General features: G+C 39.4%; 1 protein-coding gene across 1 annotated transcript in view; it reads right to left on the bottom strand.

Annotated features, from left to right (window-relative positions):
• Positions 1-764: 764 nt before the first annotated feature.
• Positions 765-21818, bottom strand: part of LOC122812187 — a 531903-nt gene continuing 510849 nt past the window's right edge. Inside the window, exon 5 of the mRNA XM_044084510.1 lies at positions 765-1563. Within this exon, the coding sequence (XP_043940445.1) occupies positions 1414-1563 (150 nt within the window). The 3' untranslated portion in view covers positions 765-1413. The remainder of the gene's footprint in view (positions 1564-21818) is intronic.

Below are 21818 nucleotides of genomic sequence, written 5' to 3'. Positions count from 1 at the left end.
AAAAAAAAGGCAGTTTACCGCTTTTGCAGTAATGAACAGAACTCTATTAATGAGTTAACTAATGATAATAAACTAATACAAACATAAGATCATCATCTATAAAGTTAATTCCTACTCTATTGGTACTGTAACACTGACAGCATCGTTATTTAATGTCAGAAATGTGCACTACTGAAAACATTTAATGCCAGAAATGTGCACTACTGAATAGATGGTTTAGGAGCTGTGCTACACCTTTGTTGCACAGAACTATCACGTTCATTTACAGATTGTCATCAGCTCCATGTGCTACCTTGGAGTTTTAGCATCCAAGCTAGTTTTGAGTTCAAGATTTGCATTTAAATTCCCAACACACAACTTGCACAAAATTTAAAGCAAACACCTACAGGACAACAGCATTAGTCAACATTTAAAATGGAGATGTCATGACCAAAACAGACAATTTTTCATTAAAGAAAGATTTATACTCAAGGAAAACAGACTTGTGTCTGAAATGAATGTTAAATATTATGTTTTTAATGTTTTTTTAGCTCTTCCCGCACCTCTTCCTTAAAATAATAAACCAGCCTTAAAAAACGAGGGGCTCAGCCTTCTCACCGAGCTCTTCCAAGAACCTCAGTGCTCTGTTTCTTAGTTAAAAAAACCCAAAAAACTTAGGAATCCAAAGAAAAAAAAATACAATGAAAAATGGCGGTTCCATGGTAATTCAATATGAAGCTTACATCAGTCTATGTAAAACTAAAATAAAAACATTTCAGTCAAAGTCACAACATTGAAATGTAAATACTTTTCGCAATGGAAAAAATGTGTTCAATAATACATTTTGTTTTAAATATTAAAAGAGGAAAAAAAAACTATTCCTGCTTAAAATAAGCAATGATTGGTATGTCAGTAAGAAGTGGAATGTCGCAGTGCATGTTGGCACATCAGCACCCCTCTCCTGCCAGTAAGCAAGATAAAAGGTGTAGTGATTATCTGAAAAACAAAAGTTTGGCAGTGGCACATGGGACTCCTCCGGAGCAAGACATTGGCCAGCTTACCCCCAACAAACTACTTTATGTAGAAATGTAAGCTTCCTCCAAGAAGAGTGGCCAAGTGCTTTCTTTGTAAACACAAGCAATGAAAGTCAAAAATCACCTTTTCAAATAAAGGACAAAAAAAAAAAAAAAAAAAAAAAAAAAAGCAGGCTTATGTGCAAAGGTAGGATTACACGACATTGTGCTTGAATCTCCTGGAGGCCTGAAGTTCAAATTGTGGCCATTCATGTTGAACTTGCTCAAGTCTATTTCTCAGACTTGAGACACTGGTCCACCCTTATGCTTCTTAGGTCCTTCATGGAAGGAGAGTTTTCATCAATCCCAAGAATGTCTTTGGAGGATGCAAGATTCAGTGCCAGCTCACGTTCATCATCATTCAACAGAAAAACGTGCTCTCTTCAAAATGGCTCCTCTGCAGGGCTTTGACATGGTATTCATAAATCTTCAGGGCAGGCCCAAGTCTAATTGACAAACCTGTGAGAACGTCATTACGCTGCATCAGCAAAAGGGACTTCCCATCGATCTCCTGTGAACAAAGAGATTGGTAAATTGTGCATGAAACATTTTTTTTAATCTATTAGCCAAGCCAAAGACTTAATATAAACACAGCAGCAAACTACACTACAACACGCAAACAGGAGAAAGCTGCTCATGCCAAAGTTACACTCTGTTTTACATTTTCAGAGTACAATGCAAACTTGTTGTGAAGGAGGTAACTGTAACATATTAAAAGTTTGATAAACATATTCTTGACAGTATACATCCAACAAAATTTGGTTTACTGTTTACACACTAACAGCTTTGTAAGAACAGGCACATCAAAACATTGCTATCTCACTTTACAACTGGAAACTGCAAGATTTCAGCATTGTGTCTGATAGATGATTCAACTGGAATCTCTTTCAATAAGAAACCCCACTGTAACCTTAACGCATTATCATCCTCATTTCCAGGTTCTACTTCCTTCCAGTGACTGAACAAAGTAAAAAATGCTTTAGGGCAGTCCTAAGCTATGGACAACAATGGAGTACATGTACTTTATCCAAAGATTTTACAGACGTGTAATGTCTTCATTAAGAACGTTTACTTTGGTGTAATGATTAAGGTGTTTACCTTACAGACACAAGGTGTAGGGTTTGATTCTTACACGGGGTAATTGGCTAGGCTTAAAATGGCCCACAAGGGCAGTGAGCTTAGTGCTAACCTATGAACCATGAACATTTCTTTGGGTCATGTTATTAATATCACACACACATTTATTTCACAGATCTATGGAAGTCTGTTATAGCGTTCACCTTCCCAAAAATGACCCCATGGACAAGACTGATTTTTACTGCCCCACAGAAGGCTTAAGCCTTTCAAATTAATACTTGAAACTCTACAGATTTCTGAGTAATGCATAGCTTCTGTAAGGACAGCTACAGGACACTCACATGACTGTTGTCACATTCTAATAGACTCTTTAAGCTGTTGATGCATTACAGGTTACTGAGGTGGTCTTAGCAAAGCTTCCCAGAACCTTCCACATAGTGACATGTATCAAGTACTTCTTATACAATTACGTACGCATGGTTTGACACTACCTTAAAACTGGATCAGTACCTATCTTAATAGATCCTTTAGAATTTAAGTGGTAATTCATTATTAGGTTCACTGCCGTAAAAGTTGGGGTGCTCCAAGATCTGCAATGGTGTTCATTCGCTTTACAACTAAGCTCTAACTATTAACTTAAATAAAACTAAAGCTATGCTTTTTAGTACCAAAAGGTGGCTTGCCAAATCAGAGAAATAGGCCCCTTTAGCCTTAATGACAGCAGTACTGAAATCATTCACACATTTAAATATCTGGACGTTTGGCAAGATCCTGGGCCAACTTGAAAAAAAAGTGTCCCCCCTTTAGGGGAAAAAAATGAACCTAGGCTGGTATTGGGCCAGAGAGTACTAGCTAGTTTAATTTTATTCCAAATGCTCATTAACCATTTACAAACCTAAAACAATAAAATCAGTACACAAAATAAACTAAACAAGTAAAATGATAAATGAATACCATTCAGATTGACTGCCACTGAAAGCTACGCCAAACAAGTATGCTTTCAAGTCGTTCTAAAATTAACCAGGCCTACATGAAACACCTCCTCAGCCACACAGGTAGTAAGACTCCAGGGGTTTAGAACATGATATGTGAAAGCTCATACATATCAGATAATTTAAGTAATGTCCCATGTACCATTAGCAGCCTTATGGTGGCAGAACATAATGCCCATGGCAGATAATAATGAAAAAGGAACTCCTTCAGGTAACAGGGAACCACCTCATATAGGGACAAGTAAACCAACAGCAAGATTTTGGATATTTTATGAAAATGAAGAGGAAGAGGAAGTCAATGCAGTTTCCTCAACATGATATGCTGATAACACAGCACAGCAGTGTAACTGTGTTGAAAACTTCTGAACTAGTCAAAACTAATCAGTTTCGGTGCTGGGAAGCCCTAGGGCAGTACAATAATCAATGTGAGAGGAAAATGTGCAATGGATGGCAACAGGCAGAGGCTCACGATGTTATCAAGTGTGCAAACCTGGTGATATTCCTCAACATTATTTATATTTGTTAACCGTAGTACAACTGGTCACAAAAGGTTAGCTGGGTACTGAAAATAATGCAAGGTTAATTCACTTTTATCCAATTTCATCTCAAAAATCCTGTCCATCGCTCAAGATGGCACACACTGTCAAAATATCTATTTTGGATGTACATAGTTTCAACTATTACTAAAGACTCAGGAATTAATGTCCTCCACACCACCCAGTAAGGAATATATACTCACCATACAATCCTGAGGAAAGGAGACAGCGAGAGAGAGAGAGTATCATCAGCACAGTAATAGTAAGCTAATTCCATCCTTACAGTATGAACCCCAAGAGGCAGCACAAACACTATGAAAAATGAAGACCGAAGATCAAACTCTGAGGTACTCTCTGCTCCAAAGGGTAATAAGAAGAAGTAATAAGACCAGAAACCACTAAATGCATGTAACCAGAAAGTCAAGAGGCAAATCAAGGTAGTACAGTAGCATAAATGCCCCAGTAAGAACATAAACACTAGATCAGATGCTCGATTACTAAGGTCTGTCTCACGAAGGACCATCACAGGATAAAAGCAATGACCTCAAACCTATAATATAATTGCTCATTATCCTTAGTAAGAGGGTTTCAATACTTTGTCAGGTGTGAAATCCGGAAATATAGGTATCCATAACCACAGAGAATGTTAAAAATGCTTCAAAATGCTTATCAACAACCTACCAATCGCCTTACCCAAGACATACAAGTCTGAGATATGCTGGTAACGATCAAGAATAGCAGGATCCAAAGATGTCTTCCTAACGACCAGGCCACCAGGACTATCAAGGCAGGATTCCAAAGTCTGATAAATAACTGGTCTCAGAACATCTAGGCAGAATGAAACCATTTCAAGGGACAGAGATCCAATTTGTATGTTGTAAACCAAGTGCTTGAAATCACAGCTGTGATGTCACTGTAACTGGCAACCAAAAATGGTGTCCACACAACAGAAAATCAATTCAAAGCTTCGAAAGTAAAGTAGTGCCTAAAATTTTGTAGAGAAAATTAAGATCTAATGGAGGTAGCAGGTATGCGAAGAATCAAGCAGAAGTCTCACAGCAGTGTAATGTTAAAGCACTGAGGGTGGAAAGGTAGACAGGGCTGCAGAGAATGCCTACCAACTAAAAGACCATGGCCAGTCAGCTGCTACTGACATCTGTCTGAACACATATGCTGCCTCCTCATACGTGAGATGTATAAACTTGCAGTCTACTATTGCATGATAGGGTTACCACCTGTCCCTCTTTGGGCAATTGTGTCGTGCAAAAAAATTGAAAAAATAGCAAATGTCTTGAGATTTTAGGAGAAAAATATTTTCTATATTTGATGTATATTTTATGTAACAGTTGCATAAAACAGTTATTCTGTATCCAAAACTCCTAAATGTTTTAAGAAACAGAATAAGCAACTAAAATGCTACAAGAATAAGTTTTATTTAGGTAAAACAGTGAAGTTCTGTCCTTTGTACTGGCCGTGGGTATGTTTCGCCCTGCAAAATCTGACGTTTGTACAAAAAATGTCCCACTTTGGGCATTTGAAAAGGTGGCAACCCTATTGCATGACCACTGCCTGGAACAGAGTTAATTCCTTCAACTAAGGTGGCCCAATGTCATGTATGGAGATGTATGACAGTAAAAAAAAATGCTTGCCTCTACTTGGCAGAGATGCTATTTTTTCCATTTGTCAGTCAAACACCTTTGTAATTGTCCTCTATTTGCATAAAATTATTTGGTAGACTATTTAAAAGTAGGTAAAAAAAAAACTGCTATCAGAATTATTTTGCCTTTAGTCAGGGTTATAAAGCTATTCAATAAAATCTGAAAAGTCAGATCCCTCAGACTCAGGGTACCTCTACACCACAACTGAAGTAAGAAGGAAATCGGCAACATCCATTTTAATATTAAAAGTGCCAGTTTTACTCATTCAGTTTAAAAGAGGTTCAACAGAAAGACCCTGAATGAATAGTTAACACAAGTATTTAAGTTTTGTGTGCAATCCTTTTTTGCACAACTTCAAATCTTTTTGGTTTGATTTTACTCTACTCATCCACTTGCTTTGCTCCCTTTTGTAACAACAAAACAATACCCTCCTACTAGACTTAACTGGCTATTGAGAGATCCTAAATTTAAGGGGGAAAAAAAAACAAACAAAAAAAAAAAAAAACAAAAATTACCTAGTTATCACAGTAAATGCCACAAGTTTAACAAATAATGGAACAACTACTCAACTTTAAAAATGATAAACCTCCAGCAACTATACGGTCAAGAGTATTTCTTGTTTGCATAATATATTTGACTCCTTTTATAATGAAATTTAACGTGTTTTTTTTTTTGTACTTTACTTTTACATTTGTTAACCGGGTTAGTCCGACTGGGCCCAGACAGCCCCTTTTCAGCAGAGATCCATGGAGAAAAGCTACAGGAAAATAATTACAAAATAAGAAAAAAAACTAACAATTCAAGTTGTAAGATACTTAACAGTACAAAAACAGCGAAAGAGAAATAAATATACATAATGAACATCTACAAGGCAAACGTACAGTATTTTGAGAATGCAGTAGCAATATGTTTGAGAAATTTGCTTAGCATTAAATTAAATACAAGGACTATACCAATGCCTAAAATAAAAATACGTCAACTTTAATGTGTTTTTTGTATTACTGTTGTATGACCTTACATAATACTTATCTGCATTATGCCAAACTTTACTTTTATTGTACACTGATAATATTTACAATTTTTGTATGATTTATTTTACTCATTTGTTGACATGGTAAGCCCACTGAAGTCCCTTTTCCTTTTTCAGGGAAGATGGTTAGGAATGTATGATAAGTGACTTGGTCAGTACCACAAAGCAGGCAGATGGAGGTGGAACTCTGTACCTTGGGCTAAAGGAAGCAACTCATTAACTGATCAAAGACGTAATTATCTACGCTAATTCCCAATTCTGACACACTGCGTGTGCCTGAAATTGTTTCAGATGGCTCAGTGCACTACCCCAATAAACATATTTAAATAAATACACAATCCTAGAGCAGTGCAGCTCTCAGTGAAGGCGAGGATATCACGCTTAAAATATGTACACAAACCAAACAGCAATCGCGTGAACCTCTGATGGCAATAGAACGCTGGATACAACCAAATTCAAGACACGGCAATCCGTTCAAATAAAACCAATAAAGCTTTTATTCCACAGAGTAAGCGCTTTCGCCAAAGGGCTTCTTCGGACTCGTATTACAAATAAAAACAATAATTAAAACCTTTTTAAACCTTTACATTGCTTATCATTGGTTGTTAAACTCAAGGTATCACATGATATATTTTAAAGTGGTAGGTGCATACAAATGTATACTCCTTAAAACCACAACAACTACAAAATAGTCCTTTCAACATCAAAAAATATATTAAAAGTTATATTAAATTTTTAAAAACATTGCATGACATCTCGTTACCCTGACACATACAAAAGAAATACTTCAAGCTCTCTAAACATAAAATGTTCATCCATTAACCATGGAAAGAAGGGGAGGAACCCAGATGTATGACACATAGAAACAAATGAAAGTGTATCCAGATATAAACAACTAGCGACAAGCTAGAGAGTAAACATAAGAAAACACACATAAACAACAAAATGGTACATAGCAACATAAGACATGAGTATTTTACAACACTTAAAAATCGCCTCATCCGCTTCCCCATTTACACTGAAACTACATAACTGACGAAGAAAAGAAAGGCTCTAACGTGCTCTATGTAAACGTCTACTCTTCAAGAAAGGCTTAATCTGCACTTTATCATTGAGGCCAGGTGGTGTATCTGACCTCAATCTTATAATCCACCTGGTCTCATGTTCTAATGTGCGGTTGATCAGGTCCCCTCCTCTAAAACCTTGTAATACGTACTGGATTACTCGGAACCTAAAAGTGTGATCTGTGCCCGCCACCTTGTTATGCCTAGCCAAGGCATTAACTTCCGATCCCACTCTGATATGGTATATGTGCTCCCTGACACGCTCCTTAAGTGAGCGGTTGGTCTTCCCTATATAGTAAGCAGTGCATGAATTACAAGTGGCCATGTACACCACATTTCTACTCTCACAACTCGTGTTGGTGCTAAAATTAAATATCCGTCCTGTGATGGGGTGCTGGAAGGACATATCTTTATTTATGAAGCCACATTGGTTACAATGGCCACAGGGTACTGTGTTCCTATTCTCTGTAGTCTTATCCTGTGTAGGGTATCTGGGTCTACATAATATAGTCTTTAGGTTGGGATGGTTCTTGTAAGCTATACGCGGTACCGAACCAACTATATCACTGACCTCCCTGTTTGACTTCAAAATTCCCCAATGCTTATTCATGACTTTTCTCACTTCTAAGCTCTTCTTACTAAAAGCAAGATTCGCCCTGACTTCTGTTGTGGATGAAACAGCACTGTTGGTTTGTGCCATTTGTTCCATGAAATAAGGTCTGGCACTGCTATCCCTTAACGAATCCACTAATTGAATAGTTTCTGAAATTTCTTTATCTTTGTAACCTCTCTCAAGGAATCTAACTCTCATTTCCTCCACTCCAACATCATAGTTTTCCTGCTCTAAATTGAGTCTGGACACTCTCATGAATTGCCCTTTGAGGACATTATCAAAAACATGCTGGGGGTGCATGCTTTGTCTATGTAAAAGGTTGTTCTTATGGCACCCCTTCCTGTGTATAGTCGTGTTGAGCATACCATTGGACATCCTAAATACTTCGACGTCCAAAAACGGTATGTTCCTATCAGAAAAGTTCATGGTAAATTTTAAAAATTCCGTGGTTGTGTCTAAATAAGATACAAAGTCCCTTAGAGAGTGCTCATCTCCCAACCATAGGAAGAAGAGGTCATCCACGAAACGGCAATACATGCCAACATACTCAACAAAAAGTGGATTGTTACAGAGATACAAATCTTCCCACCTGGCCATAACAAGATTGGCGTAGCTATTTGCACAAGATGTGCCCATAGCTTACATCTCTTCTGAGTAGACATCTTCTTGGAAGGCAAAAACGTTATTTGTTAAGACTGTTTCAAGTAATAACATGATAAGGTCTATTTTCCTATCCGAAAAATCCGAGTGTATTTTTAAATATTCAGTTATAAGTTTTATGCCTGTCTCGTTTGGAATGACTGTGAAAAGACTGACTACGTCTAAAGTCACTAAAAAATAGTTTTGTTCTCTATCCAAAAGACGTGTCTGGGAGTAAAGGTCTAGAAGAAACTGTTTACTATCTTTCAGAATTTTCCTATTTTCACTTACTATAGGTCTCAATACATTCTCCAAATAAATCGACAAAGGTTCAGTTACCCACCCTTGACCTGCCACAATGGGTCTTAGTGGTGGGTCTGTATGATTTTTATGAACTTTAGGAAGTCCCTGGATAACTGGTATAATGGGGTTCTTCACCTTAAAATAATCATAAAGTTGTTGTGTTATATCAAATGACATAACAAGATCATCTAAGATGTTATAAACACCAAAGACCATCTCAACTAAAATATCATGTGTTATCTTTATGTAGGTTTGTCTGTCATCAAGCATCTGAATCATCTTACTAGAGTATTGGGAGTAGTCCATTACAACCACAGGCCCTCCCTTGTCAGCTGGTCTTATTATAATTGAACAGTCACCCTTTAAAGATTTTAACGCTTGCCTTTGGTTATAATTCAGGTTATGTCTATGTCTAGATGATGTTTTCTCCTGAAAACACCTATATATATCATCCTCCAGGACATTCCCAAATACTTCAATGGTAGGATGCAATTGTGGAACATAAGTACTATTTTGACGGTGCTTGTTATGTACTGAATGGCCATCATGTGATCCAAAATCTAACCTTAATTGTAAATTACGTATAAACAGCTTCGTATCTATAATAGTATCCACCAGGTCACTTTCCTTGGTGGGAATAAAACCAAGTCCCTTATTCAAGACCTGCTCCTCATATACATTCAATACTCTCCCAGACAGGTTAATAACTAATGATTTTGTCTCCCCCACATTTTCTTTAACGTGGGACCTTGCTGTTGTTGCTCCTCTACTGACCCTTTCCTCTTCTGTCTCCCCCTGCTGGTCGACCTTCTTTTGTCCAAAAAATGATTTTGGGCTATGGGGAGGGGGGCAGGTAACCTACTCAAGGTAGAGACCACACTATTTGATTTGGGTCGAACTACTGCTGCCCCTGACCTTTGTACATCAGTGATGCAGCCTGCTAGACTCTCTCCTAAATCAGGGTTGCTAACGCTACCATTCCCCTGCAACCGAGCTGGACTCTCAACCTCTATTACATTGCCCAGCTGTGCTGCCTCTTGTTGCTTATTCCCTATACTTATATTTAGTTCAGTGACATGGGTAGTATCATTGGGCTTGTTACCTAACACTAAGGGGTCAACTACCACACTCTCATGTGTAGTGATATTCTGTGCCCTCTCAATATTGGATGCTGGTAAATCCATCCCTTCATATGCTATAACTCTACTTGTTCCGCCTGTAAACCTTTGCATTGAGCCTAGCCCATTATTAAATTGTTGAGGTGTATTCCTCTCCCTAGGCCATGTGAAGACGTGATTATTATTGAAATCACGTATATCCCTCATAATTTTAACTTTCTTCTGATCTAATAAACGTTTCTCCAGAAATAATACATCTTCTATGACCCTTCCCAGTCTCTCTGTATACACATTGTCAACATATTTGTTTTTAAAGTCATTAAACAGTCTGTTTACAGTCAGCCTTAAACGGTTTTCCTCCGGTGAATGATACTCAATCAAAAGCTTCATGTAGCTGAAGCTAAGCTCCAAATTGAGCTGTTGCCATCGATATAGAAGGTCCGGTAGTGAACTACCAGTCGTGGGCATTTTCAGCACTCGTAGCCCACGTGGTATGATCCGTTTGTTTAAGCAAACCTCAAAATAGTGTCTCTGGACCTGTAACTTAATAAGCTTAGTGAACACAGTCTCTAGCTCTTGTAAATCTTTAAATGCGTCAGAGTTACTTACTTCCGACAAAGTGTTCATGCCTCCTTCAACAACGGGGTTGAAATCCATAAGAAAATTGGTGTCCCCAGTCGCACAAACTTTAAATCTCTCCATAATGCTGCTTGTGCGTCCCAAAACAGAGGGGACGTACGGTAATTCAAAATAGTAAACACACAATCCTAGAGCAGTGCAGCTCTCAGTGAAGGCGAGGATATCACGCTTAAAATATGTACACAAACCAAACAGCAATCGCGTGAACCTCTGATGGCAATAGAACGCTGGATACAACCAAATTCAAGACACGGCAATCCGTTCAAATAAAATGTATACTCCTTAAAACCACAACAACTACAAAATAGTCCTTTCAACATCAAAAAATATATTAAAAGTTATATTAAATTTTTAAAAACATTGCATGACATCTCGTTACCCTGACACATACAAAAGAAATACTTCAAGCTCTCTAAACATAAAATGTTCATCCATTAACCATGGAAAGAAGGGGAGGAACCCAGATGTATGACACATGTATGCACCTACCACTTTAAAATATATCATGTGATACCTTGAGTTTAACAACCAATGATAAGCAATGTAAAGGTTTAAAAAGGTTTTAATTATTGTTTTTATTTGTAATACGAGTCCGAAGAAGCCCTTTGGCGAAAGCGCTTACTCTGTGGAATAAAAGCTTTATTGGTTTTATTTGAGCGGATTGCCGTGTCTTGAATTTGGTTGTATCCAGCGTTCTATTGCCATCAGAGGTTCACGCGATTGCTGTTTGGTTTGTGTACATATTTTAAGCGTGATATCCTCGCCTTCACTGAGAGCTGCACTGCTCTAGGATTGTGTGTTTACTATTTTCGTCGGTGCTGCAGGAAGTGAGGATGGCGAGCGAAGGCAACAGAATATTGAATTACCGTCGTCCCTCTGTTTTGGGGCCACAAGCAGCGTTATGGAGATTTAAAGTTTGTGTGACTGGGGACACCAATTTCTTATGGATTTCAACCCGTTGTTGAAGGAGGCATGAACACTTTGTCGGAAGTAAGTAACTCTGGCATTTAAAGATTTACAAGAGCTAGAGACTGTGTTCACTAAGCTTATTAAGTTACAGGTCCAGAGACACTATTTTGAGGTTTGCTTAAACAAGCGGATCATACCACGTGGCTACGAGTGCTGAAAATGCCCGACTGGTAGTTCACTACGGACCTTCTATATCGATGGCAACAGCTCAATTTGGAGCTTAGCTTCAGCTACATGAAGCTTTTGATTGAGTATCATTCACGGAGGAAAACCGTTTAAGGCTGACTGTAAACAGACTGTTTAATGACTTTAAAACAAATATGTTGACAATGTGTATACAGAGAGACTGGGAAGGGTCATAGAAGATGTATTTCTGGAGAAAGCGTTTATTAGATCAGAAGAAAGTTAAAATTATGAGGGATATACGTGATTTCAATAATAATCACGTCTTCACATGGCCTGGAGAAGATACACCTCAACAATTTAATAATGGGCTAGGCTCAATGCAAAGGTTTACAGGAACAAGTAGAGTTATAGCATATGAAGGGATGGATTTACCAGCATCCAATATATGAGAGGGCACAGAATATCACTACACATGGAGAGCTGGTAGCCTTAGTGTTAGATGGCCAATGATACTACCCATGTCACTGAACTTTAAGTATAAGGGAATAAGCAACAAGCTGGCACTGGCAATAGAAGGTGAGAGTCCAGCTTCGGTTGCAGGGGAAGGTAGCTAGCTAAACTGATTTAGGAGAGAGTCTAGCAGGCTGCATCACTGATGTACAAAGGTCGGGACAGCAGTATTCCGACCCAAATCAAATAGTGAGTCTGGTCTCTACCTTGAGTAGGTTACCTGCCATAGCTAAAATCATTTTGGACAAAAAGGTCGAAGAAGGGTGAGACAGCGAGAAAGAGAAGGGTCAATGGGAGCAACAGCAGGTCCCGTTAAAAGAAAATGTGGAGACAAAATCATTGGTTATTAACCTGGGAGAAATATTGAATGTATGTGAGGAGCGAATGGATGAAGGTCTTGAATAAGGGAGGTTTTATTCCACCAAGGAAGTGACCGATAATTGGATACTATTATAGGAATCTGAAGCTTGTTTATAACGTAATTTACAATTAAGGTTGGGTGGATGGCCATGACATTCAGTGCATAACAAGCACCGTCAAAATAGTACTTATGTTCCACAATTGCATCCTACCATTGAAGTATTTGGGAATGTCCTGGAGGATGATATATATAGGTGTTTCAGGAGAAAACATCATCTAGACATAGACATATAACCTGAATTATAACCAAAGGAACAGCGTTAAAATCTTTAAAGGGTGACTGTTCATTATAATATTAGACCAGCAAGACAAGGGAGGACTGTGGTTGTAAGGCCTGTGGACTGGACTATCGCAATGAATGATTCAGATGCTTGATGACAGACAAACCATAAAAAGATAACACATGATATTTTTGTTGAGATGTCTTTGGTACTTTTGGCATCTTAGATGATCTTGTTATTTGATATAACACAACAACTTTATGATTATTTAAGGTGAAGAACCCATTTACCAGTTATCCAGAGGGACTTCCTAAAGTTCATAGTGCATACAGACCCACCACTAAGACCCATTGTGGCAGGTCAAGTGGGTAACTGAACCTTGTCGATTTATTTGGAGAATGTATTGAGATGCTATAGAATGAAAATAGGAAAATTTTGAAAGATAGTAAACAGTTCTTCTAGACCTTTACTCCCAGACGCGTGTTTGGATAGAGAACAAAACTATTTTTTAGTGACTTTGAGGCGTTTTCACAGTCATTCCAAGCGGCGTTTACAGGCATAAAACTTATAACTGAATATTTAAAAATACACTGCGGATTTTTCGGATAGGAAAAATAGACCTTATCATGTATTATGAAACAGTCTTAACAAATGGCTTTTTGCCTTCCAAGAAGATGTCTGCCTACTGAAAAGATGATGGCGTAGCTATGGGCACATCTTGTGCAAATACGCCAATCTTGTATGGCCAGAATGAAGGATTTGTATCTCTGTAACAATCCACTTTTTGTTGAGTATGTTGCGGCGTATTGCCAGGATGACCCTCTTCTTCCTATGGTTGGGAGATGAGCACTCTCTAAGGGACTTTGTATCTTATTTAGACACAACCACGAATTTTAAAATTTACCGCCATAGGAACACTTTTCTTTGGACAAGGTTATACCGTTTTGACGTCCAATGTATTTAGTATGTCAATGGTATGCTCCAACATGACTATACACAGGAAGGTGCCACCAGAACAACTTTTACATAGACAAAGCATGCACCCCCAACATGTTTTTGATAATGTCCAATTCATGAGAGTGTCCAGACTCAATTTAGAGCAGGAAAACTGTATGATGGAGTGGAGGAAATGAGTTAGATTCCTTGAGAGGTTACAAAGATAAAGAAATTTCAGAAACTATTCAATTAGTGGATTAAAGGGATAGCATATGCCAGACCTATTTCATGGAACAAATGGCACAAAACCAACAGTGCTGTTTCATCCACAACAGAAAGTAATCTTTTAGTAAGAAGAGCTTAGAAGTGAAAAAGTCATGAATAAGCATTGGGGAATTTTGAAGTCAAACAGGGAGGTCAGTGATATAGTTGGCCCGTTACATCATCCCAACCTAAAACGCTGAAGTATATTATGAAGACCCAGATACCCTACACAGGATAAGACTACAGAGAATGAGGTACATTGTGGCCGACCAATGCAATGACTTCATAAATAAAGATATGTCCTTCCAGCAGCACCCCATCACAGGACGGATATTTAATTTTATTTTAGCACCAACACTAGTTGTGAGAGTAGAAATGTTGGTGTACATGGCCACTTGTAATTCATGCACTGCTTAATATAAGACCATATAGGACGACTTAACCGTCACTTAAGGAGGCCAGTCAGCACATATACCATATCAGAGTGGATCGAAGTTAATGCCTGGCTAGGCATAACAAGGTGGCGGCACAGATCACACTTTTAGGTTCGAGTAATCCAGTAACGTATTACAAGGTTTTAGAGGAGGGGACCTGATCAACCGATTACATAGAACTGTGAGACATGGGGCAGGTGGATTATAAGATTGAGGTCAGATACACCACCTGGCCTCAATGATAAAGTGCAGATTAAGCTTTCTTGAAGAGTGACGTTTACATAGAGCACGTTAAGAACCTTTTCTTCGCCGTATGTAGTTTCGTAAATGGGAAGCGGATGAGGCGATTTTAAAGGTGTTGTAAAAATACTCATGTCTTATGTTGCTATGTACCATTTTGTTGTTTATGTGTTTTCTTATGTTTACTCTACAACTTGTCGCTAGTTGTTTATATCTGGATACACTTTCATTTGTTTCTATGTGTCATACATCTGGGTTTCCTCCTTCTTTCCATGGTTAATGGATGAACATTTTATGTTTAGAGCTTGAAGTATTTCTTTGTATGTGTCGGGTAACGAGATGTCATGCAATGTTTTTAAAAATTTAATATAACTTTAATATATTTTTGATGTTGAAAGGACTATTTTGTAGTTGTTGTGGTTTAAGGAGTATACATTTGTATGCACCTACCACTTTAAAATATATCATGTGATACCTTGAGTTTAACAACCAATGATAAGCAATGTAAAGGTTTAAAAAGGTTTTAATTATTGTTTTATTTGTGTCTGAGTCCGAAGAAGCCCTTTGGCGAAAGCGCTTACTCTGTGGAATAAAAGCTTTATTGGTTTTATTTGAACGGATTGCCGTGTCTTGAATTTGGTTGTATCCAGCGTTCTATTGCCATCAGAGGTTCACGCGATTGCTGTTTGGTTTGTGTACATATTTAAATAAATAAATCATTTCTTAAGTTTGGGTCTTTGCTTTTTGACTCTCCTTCCTGCCTCCCTCTGCTCTGTCTCTGTTATTCATCTTCCTGACCCCAAATCCCTGCAATACATAAATGTCACAAGCCTTTCTCTGTACTCTAATGCCATCACATTGGTGAACAAGTGTATTTAAATCTCACCTTCAGATCTGCATATTTTGTACAATGCAAAGTGTAGTGTGTACTTTCATTGCTTTTCCACAAAACCTTGTAGTCTGTTCTTCAGAACTTGAGTCACTGGCAGGCTTATCAAATATGAGGTTCATCATATGTGCCCTCAAAAGTTCAGAACCATCTTTCTTGACCGAAATAGCACACATTTTCACTACAGGATATATATATATATATATATATATATATATATATATATATATATATATATATATATATATATAGAGAGAGAGAGAGAGAGAGAAACACATATTTCTATCAAAAAAGAATCCTAAGTTAAAGAATGCAGCCCTGGTACTCACAAGCAGGAAAACATAATCATGTGCTCCACAGCCCAAATGAAAAATGCTTTCATTCACAGTTTGATGTAACTTGTGGAAATCTTGTAACCTACCACATAAATATCAGAGAACCACTGTGAAATGCAACACCAAAGAAGCAGTTGTTTATATGGTGTCAAACCCTGAAGTGAAGACTAGATTTCTCCAAAGGAGAAGAAGAAGAAATCCAGAAAAGTCCATTTACTGCCAAAGACCTATGGAACAGGAACCAGGCTCTTTGGTGCCATTGTGATTTGGCCAGGGGGAAAAAAGTCTGGAATTCTCACTACTGAACTATACGCTCTTCAAATGGCCACACTTGTGCAAACTGCACTTTTGTGACCTCAACTGTCTGAAACTTTGTGTGTGTGTGGTGGCACAAACCACTTGTACATCCCAACAATAAAGACGCAGACATAACATTTATTGAGAGAGTACAAAAAAGCATGGTAATGTGTGTAGGGTAAGTGGATTGTGTGGGGTGTCCCCCCCGCAAGAAAGCAGAAATCAAAGCTTTCTTGCTGAAGTTACAAGTGTTTTTATACCTACTGCTCCTAAATTACCATACTAGTTTCTAAAACCTGACTTTTCATCAGCCATGGGAGAGAGAGGAAAGAAATCAGGTGCAGCAAGTGTGTGGAAAAAACTAGTGGTGCAGCAGGAAGGCTTCACAGCCCACTGTTCCATGGTTTCTGAAGACAGGCAGAATCAGGACAGCAACTGCATTTCCTCAGTTGGTACAGGTCTATGTTGATGTCATCCATGCAGCGAACAGAAAGTGCATTCCTTATCCTTAACTGATCTCACCACAGCCACACTCTCTTTTTCAGGGTAGATGGTGAATTACTTATGGTGAAAGGTCAACACACACATTCCAGCTAGTGCCCCTTTGCTCTCTCTACAGCATTTGACACTGCAAATCATGGAATCTTGCCTGTCTTTCATCATGGAATCTTGCCTGTCTTTTAACTCACTGTACTTTTACTTACTGCCTTCTGGGTCCCAATCAGTTTTCATTTCTGGAGTCAATTCCTCCAGCAGCCAGTCACTGATCTGTGGCATTCTCCAAGCTTCTGCTTTGGTGATAACTTTGATAATGCACCCACAATGAGAGGTCACATGCAGAAGTGGTATTTGCTATCACTGTTAACGCCAATAATATTTAGCTTCCTTTTCTCAAGTGCCTGTGGTAAAAGAAAATGAGAAATTTTGGTGGAATGGAACAGTAGCTTAACTGTGAGCTGTCACATTAATGTGGTTCTGAACATCTGAGAACTGATTAAGCCAAACTCTTACACCGCAGAAACAGTAGTGATTAACTCAGCAGGTACAGCTGCCTCTCAACAAGATCGCTCACAAACTGGAAAGGAAACCACATCACTAGAGCAGAAGAAAAAAACAACGCAAGTCAAGAAATCAAAAGAAGTAGAGGCAGCAGTAACAAAATGATAAAGGTCAGTGGCTTTAAGCCAACACTCTAGATGATACTACAAAGAGATGAAAAGTACAGTTTTGTACCTACCATAAATGTAGATGTTCGAAGATCAACATTGCTGCAGTCCTTACATATGGGGTAGTCCGCTGTCCTCGGTCGGCCCGAATACCAAAGTATTAGGCTGACGTCGGTCATGGGCGCCTAGATCTGACATCAGAGCGTCAGGGTATAAAGGCGCATGACCGACGTCATATCCTCAGTCTTTTCTTGCCCCAGATGTCAGAAGGCCAAACCAGAAAGGCCACAGCCAAAAACAGAATACCTCCCAAAAACATGCACAACAACAACCATCACCTAAAGCATAACACCAAGTCAAACTACAGAGGGGAAGGAGGGAGGGTAAATTGGACTGCAGCAATGTGGATCTTCGAACATCTACATTTATGGTAGGTACAAAACTGTACTATGTTCTTCATCTCACATTGCTGCAGTCCTTACATATGGGTAGAATCCCAAAGCAACGGGAAAGGGAGGATGGCAAAAATCATAAAGCATTAGGGGCCGCTAAAATGCCCTGTAAAATTGCAGTGGCAAATCCAGCCCTAGACTTAGAATAAAGAGGAAGGTGATAATGTTTAGAAAAGATATGCACTGAACTCCAAGTAGCTGCCTCCAAAATGTCTTTTGTAGCTACCCCCCTTAGAAAGGCCGTAGAAGTAGCAGTAGCCCTAGTGGAATGAGGCCTGATTCCAGCAGGAATCTCCTTACCATGATGGGAATAACAGAAAGAAATACAAAACCCAATCCATTTAGAAATAGTTTGTTTTGAAACAGGTTTACCCTGTGAACCCAAAGCAAAAGAAACAAACAATTGCTGAGACTGTCTGAACTCCTTGGTTCTGCTCAAATAATAACGCAACTGCCTGTGAATATCCAAAGTATGCAAAATTTTCTCCCTTTATTTTGGGGGTTTGCATAAAAGTAGGCAAATGAATAGTTTGATTTAAGGCCACACTAGAAACCACTTTAGGCATAAAGGAAGGATTAGTACGCAAAGATACCCTATCCTTATGAAAAATCAGGAAAGGCTCCACTGCCATGAGGGCCTGTAATTCAGAAACCCTTCTTGCAGAGGTAATGGCCAACAAAAAAGCAGTTTTCCATGACAAATACTTCAACTCGGCAGTAGCTGCAGGCTCAAAAGGTTGTAGAGTAAGTTTTTCCAACACAAAATTGAGATCCCAAGCAGGAGTAGGAGCTCTACGTGGGGTCTTATATTCTTTGCCCCTCTAAGAAATTGCTTAAACCAAGGATGAGAGAAAAAAGGAGGGTCACAATCATAGTGAGCAGAAATGGCTGCAGCATGTACCTTTATTGAGGAGAAAGACAAACCCTTGTCCAATAACTCAGTAAGATATTGAAGAGCAACACTTAAATCAGGTTTGGAGACATCAAAGTCCTTTCCTTTGCTCCAAATAAAAATCTCCTCCATTTATCAGCGTAAACTTTCCTGGTACTAGGCCTCCTGGCCTCCAAAATAACATTCAAAACTTGTTGTGGAAGCTGAGACCCTCAGAGTCTAAAGCAGAATATGCCAGGCTGTTAGATGCAGAGACTGAATCTTGACATTGAGGAAGTGACTGTCCTCTTGTGACAAAAGGTGCGGAATCAAGGCAGAGGCCATGGAGGTTCTCGTACTAAACTCCTCAGTAGTGGGTACCAGTGTTGTCGAGGCCAATCCGGTGCTATCAAAATCATGGTTGGCTTGTCTTGTCTGGCCTTCAAAAGTACCTTGGGAAGAAGAGGCAGAGGTGGAAAGGCATATACATGCAGATTGTTCCAACTGAATGAGAGCGTCCACCTTCCAAGCTGTGTGATGAAACATTTTTGTGTAAAACTTTGGCAACTGGTAATTTAGTGGAGAAGTGAACAGATCTATGTCTGGAGTTCCCCATAACACTGTCAACTGTTGGAATACATGAGGATCCAATTTCCACTCGTGAGGATCCACTATTTGTCTGCTCAATACATCTGCTAAGGAGTTCTGTGCTCCTGGTAGAAACCTTGCCTGAAGATTGAGGTGTAGATTGAGAGCAGTTTCCCACAGAATCATCGCTTGCCTGCAAAGAGGGTAAGAATGGGTTCCCCCTGCTTGTTGATGTACCACATGACAGTAGTGTTGTCTGTTTGAATCAACACCTGCCCTGGACGTATTAATCTTTGAAAGCCATCAATGCAAACTGGACTGCTAACATTTCCTTCAAGTTGATATGCAAATGTTGGAGTTTGACAGGCCACGTGTTTTGCACCCATTTTCCATTGAGGTGTGCTCCCCAAGCCTTGTCCGAGGCATCTGTCGTTAGAATCTGACTCGCCTCTGGCCGGGTCACAGAGAGTCCCTTGTTTAGGTGACATTCCTGAGCCCACCACAAAAACTCCTTCTGAATGCAAGGTATTATCTGAATGACAGTGTCTAAATCTTGGCAGTGCTGTGTCCACACATTTTTGAGATACCATTGAAGCTTCCTCATATGCAATTTGGCATTGGGAAGCACCAGAATACAAGATGCCATGAACCCCAAGGCTTGAAGCACTGTCCTTGCAGTCAGCCTGGACCGTAGAGACATTTGCTGGAAATAAAGAGAAAGGCTTCTTTGTTTGTCCGGGGTCAAAAAAGCCATCTGGGAAGCTGTATTCAGTCTCACACCCAGAAAGCACATGTCCTGAGAGGGTACTAGACTGGACTTTGTTTTGTTCACAGAATACCCTAGGCATCTTAACACTGCCATCACATACTGTAGATGATGAAGAAGTTAGGTCCTTTTCTTGTGCAATAATCAGGCAGTCATCCAAATAAGGATAAATCTGTATTCCTCTTAGTCTGAAAAATGCTATCACTGGAGCCAGAACCTTTGTGAACACTCTGGGCGCAGTAGATAAGCCAAAGGGCAATGCAGAGAACTGATAATGTAAATTTCCAGCCCAAACGCAGGTACCTCCTGCAACTGGGCCTGATAGGAACATGAAGGTAAGCCTCTTTGAGATCCAGAGTAACCATCCAGTGATCTTTCCCCAACAGAGGTAAAAGCTGTTGTAAAGTCAGCATCTTGAACTTTGGAATGTCCAGGTAAGTGTTGAGGATAGATAAATCCAAAATTGGTCTCCACGTGTTTCCTTTCTTTGGAACTAGAAACAGGCGTGAATAAAATCCTAGGCCCACTTCTGACAGAGGAACTGGCTGTATAGCTCCTATTTGAAGAAGTAAAGAAATTTGTCTGTGAGCCTCTATCCTCTGCCGAGGAGGGACGTCTGGCATGCCTTTGAAAGGAGGCATGGTATGGAAATAGAACTTGTAACCTCGGTTTATAATGTCCAATACCCATTTGTCCTGGGTGACTAAATGCCAATTTTGCTTGAAAAGAGCCAACTTTCCTCCCAAAGGAGCTGCCAGGCAAGAAGAATCTGGCAACTGAAAATGCTGGTCATTGGGCCTGTTTACGAAAGGACTGGCCCCTGCCCTCACCAGCAGCTTGAGCAGGCGAACTCCATTGTCTCGGCCTGAAGGTACTCTGAGCTCTGCCCCTACCACGCCTAGATCTACCCCTAGACTGAGAATCAGAAGAAGGGGACGTCCACCCCTTAGTAGGCCAATTTCTATTAAACTTTGGAGGTTGTACCTGCAAAAAATCTTTAACAGTCTGCATAGACTTAGCCTTGTCTTCCATTTTCTTTAAGACTGACTCCACAGGAGGACCAAACAAAACTTCAGACTGTAAAGGGGCATCCAGAATTCTAGACTTTACATGCTCAGACAAATTCTGATCCTTAAGCCAGGCGTGCCTACGAATAACTGAACCAGTGGCAGCCACCCTAGACGAAGCCTGTAAAGCATCAAAACCACATTGCAAAGAGTGCTTACCCACCTGTTCAGAAACATGCACTAAATTCTGCAATTCTTTACACTCTATGCCCTCTGCCAAAGCATCCACTTTAGATCTTAGCTGAGAAAGGAGGAAATTCTGATACTTCAACATATGAAACTGGCAGTTCAAAGCTCTCATTGCTAAAGTAGAAGAGGTATACACCTTCTTACCCCATCTATCCAAAGCTCTAGCTTCTTTATCCAGAGGAACCGGATTCTTAACAACAGAGGCTCTAACACCCTTAGGCCCCTGACTAATAGTTTCTGGGTCCGCCCTAGGACTCTTATACAGATATTTTATGAGCCTCAGGCACCCTGTAATACCTGTCCGGTTTAACTGGGGAAGGAGGCACAGAATCTGGATTAAGGGAAGCTTCCGAGAAA

The sequence above is a fragment of the Protopterus annectens genome, chromosome 9.part0 (assembly GCF_019279795.1).
Source record: "Protopterus annectens isolate FY-2018-M chromosome 9.part0, PAN1.0, whole genome shotgun sequence".
NCBI classification, from domain to species: domain Eukaryota; kingdom Metazoa; phylum Chordata; order Ceratodontiformes; family Protopteridae; genus Protopterus; species Protopterus annectens.
This window is presented reverse-complemented; position numbering and strand designations above follow the sequence as displayed.